The following is a 21,101-nucleotide window of genomic DNA, read 5'->3' as shown; positions in this document are numbered from 1 at the left end:
TCCCTCAGCTTTTCAGCTCAAGGGTAGTGCTCTACCAGTTGAGTCACAGTGCCACTTCTGGCTTTTTCTGTTTTATGTGGTGCTGAGGAATTGAACCCAGGGCCTCATGCATGCGAGGCAAGCGATCTACCACTGAGTCACCTTCCCAGGCCCTGTTTTTTTTTGGTCGGTCATGGGGCCTGAACTCTGGACCTGGGGCTCAAGGCTAGCACTATACCACTTGAGCCATAGCTCCATTTCCAGCTTTTTCTGTTTATGTGGTACTGAGGAATCGAACCCAGGGCCTCATGCATGTGAGGCAAGCACTCTACCACTGAGCCACCTTCCCAGCTGGTTTTGTTATTTTTTGAGACATGGTCTCACTATGTAGCCCAGGTGGGCCTCCAATTTGAATCTTCCCACTTCAGCTTTCTGAGTGCTGGGCTTACAAGCATGCACCATCATGCCCAGCTCTAATTTGTTGTTATTGTTTTGTTAAAATAAGGCTAGAGGACACATTTCTTGAGTTAGGGGATCAAATCCAGGGCTTGTGCATTTGAGGTAAGCATTATCCCCACCCCCCCAACCCTTTACCACAGCATTGAGTCAAGACTTAAAAAAACAATTATTTATTTTATGGTGCTGGGTACTGAACCCAGGACCTTGGCACTTTTGGCGTGCCCTCTGAGTTACATCATTTGGTTTTCTGAGTCAGTATTACTCTGTAGCCTAAGCTGGCCTTGAATTTCATATAAACGCAAGATCATCCTGCCTCAGCTTCCCTCATGCTGGGATTAAAGGTGTGCAGCACCATGCCCACCTTGGTCAAGACTTTTAAATTAAGCTTTCATTTATGAGTTTTATTTGTGTGTATATTACCTTGTTGCACAAAGGTATTATAGCAACTTACTACAAATAAGATAGACTAAAATACAGTAGAATAAAAATTAAAGGATTGGGGGTGAATGTATAAGCAGAAAGCTAGAATGAAGCAACTCTAATAAGGAGACTCAGAACACTGGTGACTCATGCCTGTAATCCTAGCTACTTAGGTGGCTGAGATCTGAGGCTTACAGTTTGAAGCCAGCCCAGCAGGAAAGTCTGTGAGACTCTTACCTCCAGTAAACTACTCGGAAAAAGTTGGAAGTGGTGTTGTGGCTCAAGTAGTCTTGAGCAAAGGCAGCTCAGGGACAGCTTCCAGACCCAGAGTTCAAGCCCCAGGACTGGCAAACACACACAGGACTGACAAACACACACACACACACACACACACACACACACACACACACACACACACACACACACACACACACACACACACACCAAATTAAAAAAAAAAATCTCAAATATTTAACTTTGAGTTTCCTAGCAATCAAAACCAAGAAGAAAACACAACAAATTCTCAACCACAGAAAGTTTGGGGGCTTTGGCTTAAAAACAAACCTGATTCAAATCTTGACTTGTTAGAACCTGACCCTGAGCGCGTTGCTTAGATGCTCTGAACTTGTGTCTCATTACCTGTAGCTGCTAGGGTGCCAGCCTTGAGTGTAAAAGCTAAGGACAGCACCCAGGACCTGAGTTCAAGCCCCAGTACCAGTACTGAACAAATAAATCCCTAAACCAAAACACCAGGAGGCATGGTTTCCTTTACCTTCATGGTCAGGTTCTTTAAGAAATGCTGAGTGCCCCCCCATCCCTCCCCCTCCCAGGCCAGGCCCTTCCTTGTCTGAAGTACCTGCTGTCAAATGTAATAAAGCCCAAGACAGGCTAAAATAATAATAATAAATTGGGTGCTGGTGACTCAAGCCTATAAATCCTAGCTACTCAGAAGGCTGAGATCTGAGGATCATGGTTCAAAGCCAGCCCAGGCAGGGAAAGTCTGTGAGTCTCTTATCTCCAATTAACCACCAGAAAACTAGAAGTGATGCTGTGGCTTAGAGTGGTAGAGTGCTAGCTTTGAGCAAAAAGAGCTCAGGGATGGCGTCTAGGCCTTGAATTCAAGCCCCACAAGTAAAAAAGCTGGGGGAGAGGGGTCAGGTTGCTTTAAGAGCTTGTAAGTTTGCAGATACAGACTGGCCCCTGATCCTACAGGAAAAACCATTCCAATCATAACCGTCCCGGGAACTCCCTTTTCTGCTAGTTTTTACCCAGCTCTGATATATGGCTGGGGGAGGCCACTCCTTGGCTTGGTCTTCAAGGCTGGGCTGAAGCTGGGCCCATCCCCTGCCTGGCACCTGTTACATAGAACTAGAGCAATGCCACCACTTGTGGAGCTGCCACTAGGACCGACACACACGACAGCACACACGCAGTCCCCAGCCCTGCTGCGGTGTGGGTGTGGTGTGGGAAGGGCTGCCAACTCCCTGTCCACATCTGTACCATGGCTGCACTGGAGAACGTACCTGCCCGTGGGGGGGTTTGTGGTGAGGCGCTCAAACACACCGATGCTTTCCCCTCACGATGACTTAGAAACCTGGCACTGTCCTTCACTGCCTATGTGACAAGTGACTCAAGTTCTCAGGGCTGCAGGGTGGCCATCTGTAAGTGAGGAAGACACCCTTACCACATGAACACATGCGCCATGCCCAACCGGCAAGGGAGCTGCATAATATGCGCGTGGTGGGGGGAAGGGGAGACTGTAACCAGCACAGTCCCCACCCCCTGAAAACCACGCCATTTGTCCTTGAATTTTTCAAACCCAGTTTAACTTTGCCTGGTCTCAGACACACATGGTTGGGCCGTGACATCACAACACAGTCTTATGAAAACCCCACACCCAGGGCCAAGGGAAGAAATTGGGGGTGGAGCCTGCAGCTGGGTGGGTTGGGTGGGGAAGGCTGGGTGGGGCCACCACTGTGAGTCAGACCTGGGCTTGGTGGGGTGTCGTGTTCCCCTTTATTTCAGGAGTTACAGCTTAAGCAAAACACCACCTGAAATGCCTGAAGGAACTGCTGGGCACCAATGGTGTTTCCTTGCTGTCTCTTGGTGTGGCTGAGTTAATAGTACAACACAATGCTCAAATATGCAGACATCTGGGAGCTGGCATGTCTCTCTTGTTTTTGTTTTGGTGCATGTGCTGTCCTTGGGACTGGAACTTAGGGCCTGGGTGCTGTCCCCGAGCTCTTCTGCTCAAGGCTGGCACTCTACCACTGGAGCCATGGTTCCATTTCTAGCTTTTTGGTACTTAATTGGAGAGTAGAGCCTCACAAACTTTCCTGCCCAGGCTGGCTTTGAACTGTGATCCTCAGATCTCAGCCTCCTCAGTGAAGCTAGGAATTATCAGCGTGAGCCATTGGATGTCTGCAAAGTGGGAAGATGAAGCCCTTCCCAAAGGATGTCCATGTGTGACTCTATGCTGCCCCGAAACCCTTCTGGGTCTATTTTCTCTTTGGCAAACCTGGGAGTTGGGCTATAGATCTTGCTACTCTAAAAATACTGTGTGAAGCAGATTGGGATTTTGAGCTCTAGGCTGTCTAGGGTGGAGCCTGCGGTGGGGGACGGATGGGAGGTGACACCAACAGTCCCCATGGCAGGAGGACCCCCTGTGTACCCTCAGGTCCACATCATGACCAGAAGAAGCCCGCTGCTCAGACCTGCATGCTCCCTTCCTTCCTCTGGAGCTTCTTTGCAAGCAACAGGCCCAAAGCCTCCCCAGACCCCGGCACTTTGCCTTGCCTTCCCCAGCCCCCAAGGCCGCTGGCCAGCCCGGCAGATGACCAGATTCAGGACAGACAAGGGAGAGGAAAACTGCCCCATCCTGGCCCTACCCCTGCCTTAGCCGGAGGCCTTGCTCATGGCAGAGCTGGAGGAATCCCTGAGTGTCTTTTCGGTTGTGGATGTGAAGGTCCAGAAAGGACCCCAGGCTCAAAGGCTGTGGGAGAGGCCAGCGAAGGACCAAGGCCTGGTATGTGGCTGGGGAGCCTCAGCCCAGCTCCTGGGTGGTGACAGCTGCAGGTGGGCAGCTTCCAGCATCTTCTCTGCAGCTGAGAAATGCATGGCCTGTGATAACAGGACTGAGAGTAGAAAGGGGAGGCGGCTGGTGCTTCTGCTCCATGGCTAGGTGACAGCTGAGGTCTAGAAAGTGGCCTGACAGGGTACCGGGGGTGTGTGGGTGTGGGTGGCACTGTCCAAAGACAAGGCAAGAAGCTGGGGCATTAACCAGGGGGGCCCCAAGCCCGCTGCCACCAGCAGCTCAGTTGGAACAGGGGCCTGGAGTGGCACCCCACCAGTGCATTGGCCCAGAGGCCTCTGGGAAGGGAGAGAGGGGAGAGGGCTGTGTGTGTGGGGGGAGAGCGTGGCCAATCTCATCTGGAGGAAGGGCTCCTGTGAGACACAGCCTGTCTGTAACATGGGCCTCCAAGGGAGGCCTGGGGTGGATTAGAGGGGTAAATGCTCAAAAAGGCCCTGGCACAGTGCTCTGCCCATGGAGCCAAGTATCACGTGCTTGATACTAGGGGAGCACCATCTTGGCTGCCGGCTGCCTCCACCACAGCCCCAGAGGCCCCGTGATTTGCTACATGGGACCCCCCCCCGTGCCCCTGCCCACCTCTGTGAGCTCAGGGCCGTTAGACCACGAAGTGGAGGGCGTAGGTGAGCTGGTGGCCATTGTCCCAGGCATACAGCACGCGCTCCTTGGGGTTGTAGTCGATCTGCGTGGTGTAGGAGTGCTCGTTGCGGAAGGGCAGCTGCGGGCGCGCGTCGGTGCCCGTGTGCGTGTCGAAGGCATAGGCCACCTGGCCTTCCGGCTGGTTGTAGGTGTCCACGGCATACAGGATGCCACACACCAGGAAGCAGTTTCCATAGGAGTTCCGCCGCAGCCTCGTCTTCCACGTGGTCTCCCGGTGCACAGAGAGGTCGCCGGGGTCCAGGCGGCTCAGCACGATCACCTCGGATTGGGCCTCGTCACGGTCATCCACGGCGGGGTAGATGACCCACAGGCCGCTCTCGTCCACAGCGAAGTCAATGTCTGAGTGGCCACGCCACTTCCAAGGGGTGGTGTCCTCATATACCACATCGGGCAGCAGCGCCCAGGAGGCCACGAAGCGCTGGCGCAGGTCGTACTTGATGATGTTCTTGGTGAAGGCCCGGTTGTAGTAAAAGGCACCCTGGTACACCACGTGGCCCGTGCCGATCCAGTTGTAGGGCAGCTTGTACATGTTACTCCAGCGGCCTGCCGTGAGAGGGTGTGTAGTCAGATCAGAGCCCACCCCACACACCAACACACCAGCGAGGGTCTAGACTGGACCCCAGCCGTGGAATGACACGGAGAGGCTGACTGAGACACAGAGTGATACCGGCCCTGTGCTGCCACAGGACCTTTGCATATGCTGCCCCTTTTGTCATGACTGCTGTTCCTCATTCAATCTGCACAGAGAATGTCTGCCTGGTTTTCAGAGCCTTCAGCCACTGTGACCACCTCCAAGAAGCTTTTTCTGACCTCCCTGGGACTGAGTTGAAGGGTCTTTCTTCTAGCCTCCTATAAGTCTTGGAAAAGGGGCCGAGTTGGGGCTGGCTGCGGAGGAACATTCTTTCTAGGCCATTCTCTGTGACTCCACAGATCTCAGGGTACTGTTCAAGCTTCTTCACGTGGTGAATGCCTGTCCCAGCCCATTCTCTCACCACCCCCCACATCATGCCGACAGGCTGCTTCTCATACCAGACCCTCTTCGGGCTTTCTGCCTAGACCACCCTCTCCTCTCCTGCCGGCTTCTTCCTGCTTTTCCTCCCCAGCTCAGCCCAGCGCTCTACCTCAGCAAAGTCCTCCCTGAGCTCAGGCAGATTATCTCCCAGAGCTCTTTAGTGCGACCCCCATAACGCTGCCTGCCAAATCGTTAACTTTTGTCCTCTATTCCAGATTGGGGGTTTCTGAAGGGCGGTCCCTTTCAGAATGACCCCTCTTCTCCCAGCATGCCCCAGGATCTGATAAACAGTTTGCCCTTCCTTGTGCTAACAGCTGCACCGCGGGCCCTGCCCAGACCTGCAGCTCCGCGAAGGCCTGGGCCTGTTCTCCTGGAACACAGGTAATGCCCCCCCCCCCCACGGACTTGAGACAATACCGCAAGTAACACACACGAGCCCACTAGAACACGGTGAGCACCCAGCGCGCTGTCCCTGCATGGCAGGCTGCATTCCTGAGGCTGAGCACGTCCAAGTTGTTGTTGGCCGCTGTCCTCCAGTTTCTGGCCCAGGGCCAGCACAAGGTGGGGGTTGGGGGGGCCATGGCTGAACACAGGTAATCACATGACACACGAGGGCTGGGTGTCGTGGGGGGGTCTCCCCAGGCTGCCTACAGCTGGCCCCCTTCCCCTGCCCAGGACCCTGACCTTGCTTGAAGTTCTCCAGGTTGCGGAACTCCACCAGGCTGTTTCCATAATAGTAGTTGGTGACGTAGATCCTGTCGTCCCGGGCTGTGGGGTCCTTCATCCAGGCTCCCTCGTGGCGGCCGTAGCTGTGATGTCTCACGGGGGGGTCCACAGCCCGCAGGGTGCCCTCACAGCTGCCTGCGGGGAGCAACGGGCGCAGTTTCTGGTACGCAGACTCTCAAGCCAGTGCAATGGCCTTGGGAAGGTGACCGGGATCTAACTTAGATCCCTCTATTTTTTGTTTTTGTGCTTGTACTGGGGCTCGAACTCAGGGCCTAGGCACTGTTCCTTAGCTTTTCCAGTCAAGACTGGAGCTCTACCACTTGAACCACAGCACCATTTCAGCTTGTTAGTGGTCAGTTGGAAGAGTCTCACAGACTTTAGTGCCCAGGCTGGCTTCCAAATGTAATCCTCAGCTCTTAGTCTCCTGAATAGTTGGGATTACAAACACCTAGCTAATTGATCTATTTCTCTTTCTTTCTTTTTGTTTTTTGTTTTTTTTTTGCCAGTCCTGGGGCTTGAACTCAGGGCCTAGGCACTGTCCCGGAGCTGCTTCTATTCATGGCTAGCACTCTACCACTTGAGTCACAGCATCACTTCTGGCTTTTTCTGTTTATATGGTACTGAGGAATTGAATCCAGGGCTTCATGCATGCTAGGCAAGCAGCCTACCACTAACCACATCCCCAGCCCTCTTTCTTTTTTTCCTCCTTCCCTCCCCCAACCCTCTTTCTCTCTCTCTCTCCCTCTCTCTCTCTCTCTCTCTCTCTCTCTCTCTCTCTCTCTCTCTTTCTCTCTCTCTCTCTTTCTTTCTTTCCTTTTCTCAGTTTTGGGACTTGAACTCAGGGTCTTGTGCTCTCTTTTGGCTTTTTACTCGTGTTCTACCACTTGAGCCATGCCTCCAGCGCTACTTTTTCTGGTTAGTTTGGAAGTGGAATCTTTCAGACTTTTCTGCCTGGGCTGGCATCAAACCATGATCCTCCAGGTCTCAAACTCCCGAGTATTTAAGATTACAGGTGTGAGCCACCAGTGCCAGGCCATGAATATGTAATTTTAATTTTTCCACTAAAAAAAAAAGTCAGGCGGGGAGAGGAGGGTTGGGGGGCAGGGGGAGGGTGGGATGGGAAGGGGAAACAAAGGAGGAGGCTACAATGCTTGATAAGAAATGTACTCATTATCTTGCCCATGTAATTGTAACCACTTTGTACAGTATTTTCACAATAAAATAAATATTGAAAAAAAAAAGTCAGCGGGCTGGGAAGGTGGCTCAGTGGTAGAGTGCTTGCCTCACATGCATGAAGCCCTGGGTTCGATTCCTCAGCACCACATAAACAGAAAAAGCCACAAGTGGTAGAGTGCTAGCCTTACGCAAAAGAAGCTAAGGGATAGTGCCCAGGTCCTGAGTTCAAATCCTAGGACTTGTGCCCCCCTTCAAAAAAAAGCTACTTGGCTTCTGGTGGCTCATGCCTGTAATCCTACTTACTCAGGAGGCTCAGAACTGAGGATCATGGTTCAAAACTATCCTGGTCAGGAAAATCCATGTGACACTTATCTCCAACTAACCACTAGAAAACTAGAAGTGGAGCTGTGGCTCAAAGTGGTAGAACACTAGCCTTGAGCAAAAGAGTTCAGAGACAGTGCCCAGGCTCTGAGTTCAAGCCCCACAACCACCACCACCACCAACAACAACAACAAAACCATACAGATGTATAGAAATGTCATAATGAGGGTCTGGGAAGGTGGCTCAGTGGTAGAGCGCTTGCCTTGCATGCTCGAGGCCCTGGGTTCGATTCCTCAGCACCACATAAGAAAAAAACTGGAAGTGGCGCTGTGGCTCAAGTGGTAGAGTGCTAGCCTTGAGCTGAAGAGCTGAGGGACAATGCCCAGGCCCAGAGTTCAAGCCCCATGACCGGATCCCCCACACACAAAAAAAAAAAGAAAAAAAAAATGTCATAATGAAGTCCCCTTTTACTCCTGATACATGCTAATAAAAAATGTCTTGCAAAAAATTAAAACCTAAAACTAACAGAATAAAAAAAAATACTGGACTGGGAAGGTGGCTCAGTGGTAGAGTGCTCAGTGGTAGAATGGTAGAGTTCTTGCCTTGCATGCATGAGGCCCCAGCACCACATAAGCAGAAAAATCTTGGGCTGGGAAGGTGGCTCAGTGGTAGAGCGCTTGCCTTGCATGCATGAGGCCCTGGGTTCGATTCCTCAGTATCACATAAGCAGAAAGAAAAAAAAAGCTGGAAGTGGCACTGTGGCTCAAGTGGTAGAGCACTAGCCTTGAGTTGAACAGCTGAGGGACAGCGCCCAGGCCCAGAGTTCAGGCCCACGATCGGACCCCCCCCCAAAAAAAAAAAAAGCAGAAAAATCCGGAAGTCATGCTGTGGCTCAAGTGGTAGAGTGCTAGCCTGAGCTGAAGAGCTGAGGGACAGCGCTCAGGCCCAGAGTTCAAACTGCACAACTGAAAAAAAAAAAAAAATCCTGCCAGACACTGGTGGCTCACACCTGTAATGCTAGCTACTCAGGAGGCTGAGATATGAAGATTCTAGTTTGAAGCTAACTAGAGCAGGGAAATCCATGAGACTATCTCCAATTAACCACCAAAAAGCCACAAACAGAGTTGTGGTTCAAGTGGCAGGGCTCTAGTTCAAGGACAGCACCCAGGCCCTGAATTCAAGCTACAGGATTAACACAAACACACACACACACACACACACACACACACACACACACACACACACACACACACACACACACACACACACACACACCTTTTAAACAATTCTCTTACGCATAGAAAATGTTGTGGTTGTATTTCTTTGTCTTTATTTTTCCTTTGCGTGCACGGTCATGCAGATATACTTTGCAAAACTGTGATTCTTCTAAATCTATTTTCATGTATCCTGTGTTTTTTCTTCCTCTGAGCAATTTCTCACCTCATTAAATAGCCCTTTTAATGATGTAATTGCCGGGCCCTGCCAGGCCACCCAACAGCTGTGCCCTTTCATTTATTAAACGTCCCTCCCAACGCCAGCCCTTCAGGTTATTTCCAGTTTTCTGACACTAGAAATAGCATGGAGAGGAACCACTTCAGCTGCACCTGTCCTCGCGTGGTGGGCGGGTCCTTCAGGAGACGTGTGTGCAAGCGAAAGGCACTTGGACCACAGCCGCAGAGGGTCCGAAGGTTTGAGACTACATCACCAAGAACCCTACAGAAAGACAGATCCTTGGATCTACTGAGTAAAAATTCTGTCATGTCACACAAGTAGAAATCACAAATGTGGACATAAAAAGAGCTGGGGAGGTTGGAAATGTAACTACGTGGTAAAATACTTGCTTTGGCATGCTCAAGGACTTGGGTTTGATTCCTATCACCATAAAACAAAAACCTAACAAAAGCCTGGCACGGTGGCTCATGCCTATAATCCTAGCTACTTAGAAGGCTGAGATCTGAGAATCCTGGTTCTAAGCCAGCCTGTATAGGAAAGTCTGAGACTCTTATTTCCAATTAACCAGCAAAAAAAAAACGAGAAGTTAAGCTGTGGCTCACGTGGTAGAGCACCAGCCTTGAGTAAAAAGGCTTAGGGACAGTGCCCAGTCCCTGGTTCAAACTGCAGTACACACACACACACACACACACACACACACACACACACACACACGCACACGCACACACACGCACACACGATCCTTAGATCCCGAACAAGCAGACTATGGGCTGGATTTAGCTGTGGGTTGTAGTTTGTCAACCCCTGGGAGGCTAACTCACCTTGGCTGTGGTCTTCTGGGCGTGAAGGTGGCTCGGTGGGCGGGGGACTAGTGGTGGGAGCCAGGGTGGTGGAGAGAGCCGTGGTGGTGGTGGTGGTGGTGGTGGTGGTGGCAGGATCTGTGGTGGTGGTGGCAGGGGTGGAGTCTACCCTCTCTGATGCCCTGGGCTCAGCCTCATCCTGCTCAGCTGAGTTGGGCTCAGGAGGCTTGCTTTCAACCTTGGGCGGCGGCTGTTCCAGCCAGGAAGTGCTCTTGAGGGCGTTGTCTGCAGAGAAATGACCTTGAATTCACCTTGTCTTTGTGCTATCACCTCACAGCCTTGCTGCTACCCGGCTCTTTCCAGGCCATCTAGGTCCTCCCCACATGCTCAAGTGGAAGATGGGCTCCAGGTCCAGCTGCAAGTCCACTGCCCACCCCCAGCCCCAGGTGAATTTTTAGGGACTCATCCATCTGGTGTGGTGGGCCTCAGGGGGCCCCTATGTCATGGCACCTCCCCATCCCCACCTCTGCTGGCTGACATAGAACTTCTGCTAGTGTTTGAACCATCTATGGGTCATACCTGAGCCCCACTTCCTAGCTGGGATGGGTAGGGGATATAGGGACACTCAATGTCACACGACCAGGGGACACAGGCTACTGGTGTCCAGGGAAGGGAGTCTAAGGCAGGCTCTGAAGCCGACTGCCCGGAAGCCAGGTGTTCTGTCTCTGTGGGCCTGTCCTCCCTGCAGGAGGCAGCGGTCTTTAAGAGCAACAGCAAACTGTGTCCTAGAAGGTGCTTTGACACCAGTGACAAAGGTGCTGCTTTCCATGGTGGCCCCCCAGGGACTGCCAGTCAGCCAAGGGAGGGCCACAGGGATCCCTGGGCTAGAGGAACATGACCTGATGTATTTTTCTTTCCTAGCTAGGCTCTCCTTTCTTTATCGTGCTCAGGGAAAGTCTTCTCTGTCCCCTTTTCCCCCAGCGCCAGGGCTCCTGTGGGAACAAGTCAGGGTGGCCCCGGGCCTCAGCAGCCTGATAGGGAAGAAGGATGGTTCCCACGGGCCTTGCTGGCAGAGGCAGATGCCCACAGCTGTGCCGGGCAGTAGCCCAGACAGGGGTCAGAGGTCCGATGCTGTGGCCAGGCTGAGCTGGCAGGGATCAAGGACCACAGCTGGCACCAGAGGCTGCAAGTGGAGCCAACAAACAAGGGTGCCTTTTTTTCCCCAGTGTTGGGGATCCAATTCAGAGCCTTGGGCGTGCTAAGCAAATGCTCTGCCACTGAGCTGCACCCTCTACCCTTGGTTTTTTGGGTTTTCTCTCTCTCTTTCTTTCTTTCGTTGTTTTTGCAGTTTTAGGGTTTGAGCTCAGGGCCTGCATTTGCTTGGCAAACGTTTCACTGCTTGAGACACGACTCCAGCCCTTTCTTGCTGCTTTTTCAGATAGGGTTTTCTGCCCCTGCTAGCCTGGACCTTGATCCTGTTTGTGCTTCCTGTGAAGCAAGGCTGACAGGCAGTGTCAGCTACCTGAGCTTGCCTCAGAATGGATCCTCCTGATCTCTACTCCTAAGCAACCAGTACACCTGGCTTTTGGCTTTGTGAGATGGGGGTGGGGTGGGGTGTCTTACTATGTAGCTGAGGCTGGCCTTGAACCTGAGATCCTCCTTTTTCTACCTCCTGAGTGCTGGGATTATTGGTATGTGCCACCACTCAGGTATGCAATAACTCCTGAAGGCCTAACTGTAACTATTGCACCTTGCTGTCCCCCTGGACACTGCCCCATAGAGGGCTTCACTAGACAAGGTGGGCGGCAAGACCCAGGAAAGGGAAAAGGCTTGGGCTGTCACTCTTGCCAGTGGCTCACACCTATAATCCTAGTACCTAGGAGGCTGAGATCTGAGAATTGCGGTTCAAAGCCAGCCAGGGCAGGAAAGTCCATGAGACTCTTATCTCCAATACACCACTAGAAAACTAGAAGTGACGCTGTGGCTCAAGCAGTAGAGCGCTCGCCTTGAGCTGAAGAGCTGAGGGACCGACCAAAAAAAAAAAAAAAGAAAAGAACAGTATGGAATCAGTGGCGAAAGTGAAAGTTTTTGGGGGTTTTTGGAGCTATGTTCTCCTGTTTCTCAGTTAATTTCATTGTGGCCTAGCAGGGAGCTTCTAGAAAAAGTAGGAGAGGCTGAGCTTTTTGGGGAGATAAGAAATGAAGGCTTCTGGGTGCTGGTGGCTCACGCTTGTAATCCTAGCTACTCAGGAGGCTGAGAACTGAGGATAGTGGTTCAAAGCTAGCCTGGGCAGGAAAGTTTGTGAGATTCTTGTCTCTGATTAACAGCCAGAAAACTGGAAGTGGCGCTGTGGCTTAAAGTGGTAGAGTGCTAGCCTTGAGCAAAAAGTGCTCAGGGACAGCATCCAGGCCCAGAGTTCAAGCCTCAAGCCCACAACAACAAAAGAGAGAGACCTCACCAACAACAAAGGGGGGAGGTAAAGGGGAGGGAGGAGATAGTTGCTGGAAGCCCGATGCTCAATGGCTCATGTCTATAATCCTAGTTATTCAGGAGGCTGAGACCTGAGGATCAAGGTTCAAATCCAGTCCAGGCAGACAAATTTGAGTGACTCTAATATCCAACTAACCATCAAAATGCTAGAAGTGGCCGGGTGCTGGTGGTTCACACCTATAATCCTAGCTACTCAGGAGGCTGAGATCTGAGGATGGATGTCTAAGCCAGTCCAGGCAGGAAAGTCTAAGACTCTTTGAATTAAGCACCCAGAGAGCCAGAAGTAAAGCTGTGGCTCAAGTGACAGAGTGCTAGCCTTGAGCACAAAAGCTTAGAGACAGTGCTCAGGCCCTGAATTCAAGCCCCATAACTGACAAAAAAAAAAAAAAAGCAAGCAAGCAAGGAAGCAAGAAAGAAAGAAAAAAAGAAAATTGCTGGAAGTGGAGGTGTGACTCAAGTGGTAAAGCTCCAGCCTTGAGAAAAAAAGCTAAGCAAGTGTGTGAGGTCCCAAGTTCCAATCCCAGTACCAGAGTAAGAAGGAGTAGGAAGAGCAGGGAAGGAGGAGGAGGAAGAGTCCAGTTTCACAATCTGGAAAGGAGTGAGTGGCCCTCACGTTGGTTCTACCATTTCATCCCAACAAACTGAGTGGGGTATTATGTTCCAGAGATGGATGAGGTAAGCAATGATGGAGCTGAGCTAAGGGGCCATGTACAGAGCAGTCCAGGAGATCTGGGAGGCATCTGTCTTTCAGCCAGGCCCCAATGTTCCCACTCCCCTCCGACTCACCAGCCACGCCCTCTGCTGCCTCTTGCCTGCCTGCCTTGTAGTAGGTAAAACCCCGGATCACCGCCTGCTGTTGGGCCAGGGCCCGGGGCTTGGCTGTGGGCTGGGGGAATCGGCCTTTGGCACTCTCCTTCCTCAATCTCTCCACCTTCAGCAGCTTCTCCTTAGGAGCCTTTGTGAGGACCTTGTCTGCAAAGTTCTTTGGCATACTGTTGTATTTGTTGGTATCCTTGCCTTTCCCTCCAGCTGTGTCCTAGGAGAGAAGAAGAATCACAGACTTGGGGAGCAGCAGAGAGGGTTTTGTGGGTGGTCATGAAAGCTCAGATGTAGGGGCTGGGGGGGGGCTGCTCCAAGCCCTACCTTCCAGGTGCCCATGAAGTGCTCATCTTTCTCTCAGTGGTTGCATCCATAGTGGGTTTGCCTCAGTTTCCCTACTCCCTTCTCCCTAGTAGATTAGTAGATTTGAAAACCAACCTGGTGGGTTGGATTCCTGACCCATTTCCCAATTCCTGTCCACTCCTCCCCTGGGAATAGACAAGGACCAGGTGGCTCTCAGGGAAGGCAACAGAGATCTTCTGGGGTCTCTCTGCCAGTGACCACTGCATCCCAGGGTGCCCCAGAACTGTCTCTGTTTTAGCACTGAGAGCTTAGCATTCTGGGAGGTCCCTCAGTCCCATGGCTGATCACCCCACCCCTAGGACCCGCTGTATCTACTTCACTTCCTATTCAAATGCCTCTGATGCTGGCTTGGCACGGGGACACAGGCCTTGTCTGTCACCCATTGTTAGGCAGAAGCTTTGGCAGATAGGGCACACAGTATCTGATGGACCACCAGCAAGATTGGTGAGCACCAGCAAAACTGGCATGAGAATGAGCTGGCCACCAGCCCTGGCCAGGGCTAGGCAGTGGCACCTGTAATCACCAACAACCTCTTCACAGTGGGGCAGAGGGCTGGGCTCTACGGACACACAGTGTGGCTTCCAGCCCAACTCAGACACCCTCTCGCTGTGTGACTGCTCTGTTTCCTTATGTGCCAGATGGGCAGGGGTCAGCCCTCCTTCCAGGGGGTCACAGGACTCACTGATGTGACAAGTTTAGAAAAGGAATCCATCCAGTCAGCTCTCTTCTTCTGCCACTCAAGAAAAGCAAGGCTGCTGGGCTGTGTTCTGTCCCTTAAGTGACCAGTCAGAGGGGTAGTGATGGGAGTTTGGAACTTGTCCCTATTCTTTTTGCCAAGTCACAATCTCTGACATGTGTCCACCTGAGGAAGGAACCTTTAAGCCATTTGTGCATGCAGAGGTGGCTTCACTAACCTAGCTGCCCAGTGGGAGGGCCATTTTTGCAGGCCTACAGGGGGAATCTTTGCCAAGTCTCACCAAGGTAGGTCATTTGTCATGGGCAGCTCTGTCCACAGTGCTCAGAGCTTGAGGGTGGAACATCTGGGTGTTTGCTGCCTAAGTTTTCCACTCAGGTGAAGTGGAGAAGTTGCTACTCATCTGTAAAGGTCTCCAAAGGCAGTTGGGCACTTGTGGCTCACGCCTATAATCCTAGCTACTCAGGAGGCTGAGATCTGAGGATCGAGGTTCAAAGTCAGCCTAGACAGGAAAGTCTGTGACACACTCCAATTAATCACCAGAAAAACTGGAAGTGGAGCTTCCAGCCCAGAGTGGGAGAGCCCTAGCCTTGAGCCAAAGAGCTCAGGGACAGCACCCAGGCCCTGAGTTCAAGCCCCACAACTCCCGCTGCCCCATCCCCTCACAAGAGTCTCGTGGACTTTCCTACCTGAGCTGGCTTTCAACCATGATCCTCAGATCTCAGCCTCCTGTGTAGCTAGGATTATTAGGCATGAGCCATTATCACTTGTACCCTGTCTATTGCTTGGCAGGCACCAGCCAGGGCCCAGCCACATGGGGAAGGCTTGAAGCAGGAGAGCTGGTCTCCCAAGGCCAGGCAGGGAGTCTCATCTCTACAAGCTTCCAAGTTTGAGAATTTAGGAATGAGAAAACTGTCAAACATCTTGCTTAGCATTCAGCCCTCTTGGCTGAATCTGCACATCTGTCCTGGTTTCTCGTGGTAGCTACACAGCTGTTGTCATCTGCCGTGATTCTCTGTTGTGTTTCCCTCCCACCTCTCTAGTCTAACCTATGCTATGCCCTCAAGTACAGCCACCTTCTGCCTTGTGATCACAGCCAGGCCTTACCTGGGCCTTGCTTCCAGGGCCCGTGGCAGGGGTGGCAGCAGGGGCGGCCGCTGCATCCTTCTGCAGCAGCTGGAGGCCCAGGTTGGCTAACTCCTTCTTGATGCTGAGCATGATGGCTGAGTGGTTCTCGTAACTCTTCATCTGCTCGCTGAGGTGACGCACGCTGTCCTTCACCACCTCGTTCTCCCGACTTAGGTTGGCCTTGATGCTCTGTGGGGCAAGATCCGAGGTCATTCATTGGCCTGCTACCCCTCAGAGTCCCTGAAATTTGACTATCAGCCTGGGTGCCCAGTTTCCCAAGCAGGGATGGAGCTTGCAAAGGTGATTAGCCCTGGCGGGGGTGGGTCGAAAAAAGCATGTGCTGTATGACTGAAGTTTTCAATTTTGTTGTTCCCATTTAACAGGCCATGGAATGAAAAATAGGTAATACATTTCTGGAATTATTACTATTATTACTGTTGTTGTTGAGATAGAGTCTCCCTATGTAACCCAGGCTGGTCTTGAATTCTTCCTTTTTATTTTTTTCTCTTTTAGTGCCAGTCCTGGGGGCTTGAACTCAGGTCCTTGGTGCTGGCCCTGAGTTTTTTTTTTTTTGTCGGTCGTGGGGCTTGAGCTCTAGGCCTGGGCACTGTCCCTGAGTTCTTCAGCTCAAGGCTGGTGCCCTACCACTTGAGCCACAGCGCCACTTCTGGCCTTTTCTGTTTGTGTGGTGCTGAAGAATCAAACCCAGGGCCTCCTGCATGCGAGGCAAGCACTCTACTGCTGATCCACCTTCCCAGCCTGGCCCTGAGCTTTTTTGCTCAAGGCTAGTACTCTACCATCTGAGCATAGCTCCATTTCCTGGTCTTAACATTCTTGATGCTCTTGTAAATTCTGGGGTTACAAGTATGCACCACCATATCCAGATTTTACAGGACTAAAATTAAAAGAAATAAAATTTGATCTAAAAAATATGTCCCTTTCACCTCTGTTTATTTCTCAATGCTGATAATTGTGATTTTTTTTGTGTATCTTCTAAAGACATTCTGTTCTTTTATAGGGACCAATGTATCTACATATATATCTTTTCCATACTTTGCTACCTTAAAATGATTATATTTTTGTGGTACTGGGGTTTGAACTTATGGCCTCCTACTTGACCTCCAGTTTAGGACCTCCAGTCCTAAACTCTTTAGTATTTACATGAAATACATAAACGTGTGTGTGTGTGTGTGCGCGCGCGTGTGCGTGTATGTACACATGCATGCACACTTCTCTGGGTTTGCTGGTTCTGCAGATTGAACTCAGAGCCTGGGTGCTGTCCCAGAGATTTTTGGCTTGAGGCTAGTGCTCTACCACTTGAGCTACAGCTCCACTTCAAGCTTTTTGGTATTTAATTGGAGATAAAAGACTCACTAAGCTGGGTGGTGGTACCTCATGCCTTTCATCCTAACTATCCGAAGGCTGAGATCTGGGGATTGTGGTTCAAATCCAGCCTGGGCAGGAAAGCCAGTGAGACTCTTATTTCCAATTAACCACCAGAAAGCCAGCAGTGGAGCTGTGGTTCTAAGCAGACAAGTGCTAGCCTTGAGCAAAGAAGCTCAGGGACAGCCCCTAAGCCCTGAGTTCAAGCCACATGACTAACAACCATGAAAAGAAGTCTTACAGACTTTCCTGCTGGCTTTGAACCATGAGTCTCAAATCTCAGCCTCCTGAGAAGCTAAGATTACAGGTGTGAGCCACCATTGTCCAGCCCATAAACAGATTTTTTTAAAGTAAAATATTCAGGCAATGTAGATGCAAGGGAAATCTTTGGAGGATTTTCTGTGGGTGAGTCTCAAGTCCTGGCCCCTCTCCAGGCCTGAAGCTTCCTGCCTTTACTCCAGTAGTGCTTTGGCTCCACCTCTTACCTTGCTGAGGAGTATTTTTCTGCCTAGCTTTAGTGGCTCCCACTCCAACCCTGGCTCTATTTCTGCTTCTAAATCCCACTGGGAACAGACATGCTCATATTTCTCCTTCTAGGACTCCCCTATTACCTTGGGAACCCCTTTTCCTTTGGCAGGAAACCTGGGCAGTCTGGTAGGTATTATTTCTAGATTCCTAAGCTGCAGGAGCAGTCCAGGGTTATGTATAAGCCATATGCTTTCTTAGCTTGCCCTCTACCATTTGAACCACACCTCTAGCCAAGCTTATCTGATGTTTGAGATGTGGAAACTCATGCCCAGGCTGGCTTTGAACCACAGTCCTCTAGATCGCAGCCTCCTGAGTAGCCTCCTGACCCACTATCACCTGGCTGGGTGAGGGTTCCTTGGTGTAAACCTACTTCTCAGTTGAAACAGGAGACTAGTTAAGTTAGCTGCAGGAAACATCTCTTTGCTGAGAAGCCAGAGACATCCACATCATGAATTCACAGAAGATAACCTAAAATGATTTACATCCAGTCAGCCCTGGAATTTTCATGTTGAGAGGCAGTGAGAAAGAATTAGATTGGAATTTCTGTTCTTCATTTCATGGTTGGATAATCTTGAGTTAGTGATTACTTCTCCATGCCTTTAAAATAGGGATTCTAATAAGGACAACTAACTTGTAGAGTCATTGTGAGACCCAGAAAAGCTGAGGAATATAAAAGTGCACTTTGAGCTGGGCACCAGTGGTTCATGACTGTAATCCCAGCTACTCAGCAGGCTGAGATCTGAGAATTGTGATCCAAAGCCAACCCAAGGAGGAAAGCCAATGAGACTTTTATCTTTAATTAGCCAGCAAAAAGCCAGAAGTAGAGCTGTGCTTCAAGTGGCAGAGTGCTTGCCGTGAGCAAAAAAAAGTTCAGAGACAGTGCCCTGAGTTCAAGGCTAGGTGGAAGTCAAAGTATGCAAGAGGTATTTTTGAATCTCAGCCCTACTGAATCTTGCCAGGTGGGAAGCGGGTTTTGGAGGCCTAGTCGATGTGTTGCGGGGTGCGTAGCAATAACTCTACCAATGAGGAGCTAGCAGCATCCGCTTGTCCCTAGCTCAAGATATCTCTAGGTATTTTCAGCTGAAATGAGGTACAAATGACCTCTGGCAGACGTGAAAAGAGCTGAGGGAGGCTGGGACTTGGAGATCGCTGTTTGATCTTCTGGGAGGATTTTTTCCATTGGCTGGGGAGCCAGTTCCTCCTGAGTCAGACGGCCTGGCCTCCCTTCCCATTTCCAGGGATAGCAAGAACTTTCTTTCTCTTTTTCTTTTCCCCTCCATAGGGTTATCCTTTGGGAAATAAACCATGTTTAACAAAAACAAAGCACAGATAATGTGAAGCACAAGATAAACAATCATTTTTTTCTGTGGCTTCGGAAATCATTTTTTATTTCTCTCAGGCTCAGCATTACGTGCAATGAGTTAGTATTTCCTGAGATTACAGGAGGAAAGGTCAAAGCAGGATGGCTTTGGGGGCAGCAACAGGAGCGCTGGGCAGACACAGGAAGCCTTGGTACTTAGCTTCCCCAGCTGGCACGGGCTCAACCAATAGGAGGGACTCACTGATTGTCAAAGCCACTGCAACCCCAGCTTCGGGCTCCATGGGGCTTTATCTCCCACCCTGGGGCACAGGATGCCCAGGTGCCCCCTCCCTCTGCAAAGGAAGCTAGGAAAGGAAGTCCCCACGCCTGCTCCAGGCAGCTGTAGATTTGCAGTTCTCTAGCGACTTAGCAGGGGCCGGATGCAGGAAACGGGTGGAGGCTAGGCAGTGCCAGCATTGGAAAGTCTTGAACCTGGAGCCTGAGCATCCAGCATTGTCCAACTGTTCCTGTACAAAACCAGCAGTCTAGTCTGTCTCCTCACAGGTGGTACCAGGACTGTTGGGTTGTTCTGAGCCTGTTCCAAGGCTCTGACCACCCCTGTCACACAGCACCTACTCACAGTCAATACGGTCATGGTATTTTCTGTGCATGGTGTCACCTCTACATTGTACAGCATGGACCCGGATCCTAGTGGGTCAAGAACAACTAGCTCCTTCTGCACCCTTTCATACAACCAGCAGGTGCCTCAGTTTCTCCGCTCAGCCTTCCCAGTTTCTTCATGCCTTTAAGCTCCAGTCAGACCTCTTTCCCAAAGGCTGGATCTTGTGGCCTGCAGGTCCCTCCCTCAGCTCCCCCAGCCCCAGTCTTGCTTCCAGTAGCCCCAGAATCAACCAGAGTGGCCCAGGCCCCTTCAGGGGCAGCCAGCGGAGCACAGTCTCTGGGGGTGGGGAGACAGGGAGGGCAGCCTTACCTCCTCCAGTGTGTTCATCTGGGAGGCCACCTTGTGGACGTAGGCATGCACCTTCATCAGATCCATGCTGTACAGGGCGCCCTCCAGGAGATCCACCATGGACTGCAGCTGGGGGACGGCATGAGGGCAGTTAGGTTGGGATGGGAAAGTACAAAAGGAGCCCCACAGCAGTGATGAACCCCCAATTCCCAGAGCCTCAGAATGGCCTGCTTGGGCCTCAGTGCTCACTAGGCCAAGTCTGTTCCTAGTCATGGGCACAGCATTCATTCATCCATTCGTTCATTTGAAGACTGGAGAGGGTGGGGGCTGAGAAGCTGGCTCAGTGGTAGAGCGCTTGCCTTGCATGCCTGAGGCCCTGGGTTCGATTCCTCAGCACCACATAAACAAAAGGAAAAAAGCTGGAAGTGGTGCTGTGGCTCAAGTGGTAGAGCGCTAGCCTTGAGCTGAAGAGCTGAGGGACAGCGCCCAGGCCCAGAGTTCAGGCCCCACGACCGGACCCAAAAAAAAAAAAAAAAAGACTGGAAAGGGAACCTAGAGTCTCACATATGCTAGGCAAGTGCTCTGAGACACACATCCTGCAGAGATTCTAGATTTTGGTCACTGGTCATGCGCAAGGCACATGGGGGCTAGGAGCTTTTATTCCACTTAATTCTTGTGACAACCCCGTGAATCATGTAGGGGACACTGAGGACTGGTCCAGGCCCCCTAGGCTCCACTCCTCTGCCCATTCTTGGCTTCTGTGTACTTCCCTTTGACTATATTTGTATTGAGGGTAGGCACTAGGGACTCAATAAATCTAGCTACTCAGGAGGCTAAGATCTGAGGATCATGGTTCAAAGCTGGCCTGTGCATGAAAACTCATGAACCACTTATATACAATTAACCAGCAAAACAAAACAAAACAAACAAAAAACTGATGTAGAGGTGTGGCTCAAGTGGTAGAGCAACAGCCTTGAGTGGAAAAAGCAACTAAGCAAATGCCCAAGTCCCTGGGGTCAAGTCCCAGCACCAGCACACACACATTCAGATTGAATTAATTTGTATCGACAAGATCATTATACATGCTTATGCAGAACAGTGTGACATTCTAGAATGTGGGTGTGTGGTGCAGTAAAGCAGTCAGAGAAACTGCAACAGTCATTACCACAAACATTTGCCAATTCCTTTGTATTGGCAACACTTAACATCCTCTCTACTAGACTGTGAAATAGACAATCACTGCCAGCCATGGTTACCCTATGGTGCTACAGATGTCAACTTACACCTCCTGCCAGGTGCTGGTGGCTCACACTTGTAATCCTGGCTATTCAGG

At 51.0% G+C, this 21,101-nt stretch overlaps 1 protein-coding gene across 2 annotated transcripts in view; it reads right to left on the bottom strand.

Annotated features, from left to right (window-relative positions):
• Window positions 1-592: 592 nt before the first annotated feature.
• The window catches only part of Olfml2a (olfactomedin like 2A), a 29,764-nt gene continuing 9,255 nt past the window's right edge, over window positions 593-21,101 (bottom strand). For both annotated transcript variants that reach the window (XM_070013388.1, XM_070013392.1), the window contains exons 3-8: window positions 19,790-19,897; window positions 15,567-15,776; window positions 13,370-13,619; window positions 10,115-10,378; window positions 6,303-6,479; window positions 593-5,149 (exon numbers count right to left, since the gene is read on the bottom strand). In XM_070013388.1, the coding sequence (XP_069869489.1) occupies window positions 4,545-5,149; window positions 6,303-6,479; window positions 10,115-10,378; window positions 13,370-13,619; window positions 15,567-15,776; window positions 19,790-19,897 (1,614 nt within the window). In that variant the 3' untranslated portion in view covers window positions 593-4,544. The remainder of the gene's footprint in view (window positions 5,150-6,302; window positions 6,480-10,114; window positions 10,379-13,369; window positions 13,620-15,566; window positions 15,777-19,789; window positions 19,898-21,101) is intronic.

Source organism: Dipodomys merriami, unplaced genomic scaffold (genome assembly GCF_024711535.1).
Source record: "Dipodomys merriami isolate MVZ:Mamm:240054 unplaced genomic scaffold, mDipMer1.0.p SCAF_11, whole genome shotgun sequence".
Taxonomy (NCBI): Eukaryota; Metazoa; Chordata; class Mammalia; order Rodentia; family Heteromyidae; genus Dipodomys; species Dipodomys merriami.
Note: the sequence above shows the minus strand (reverse complement) of the source record. Positions and strands in the feature narration are given on the sequence as shown.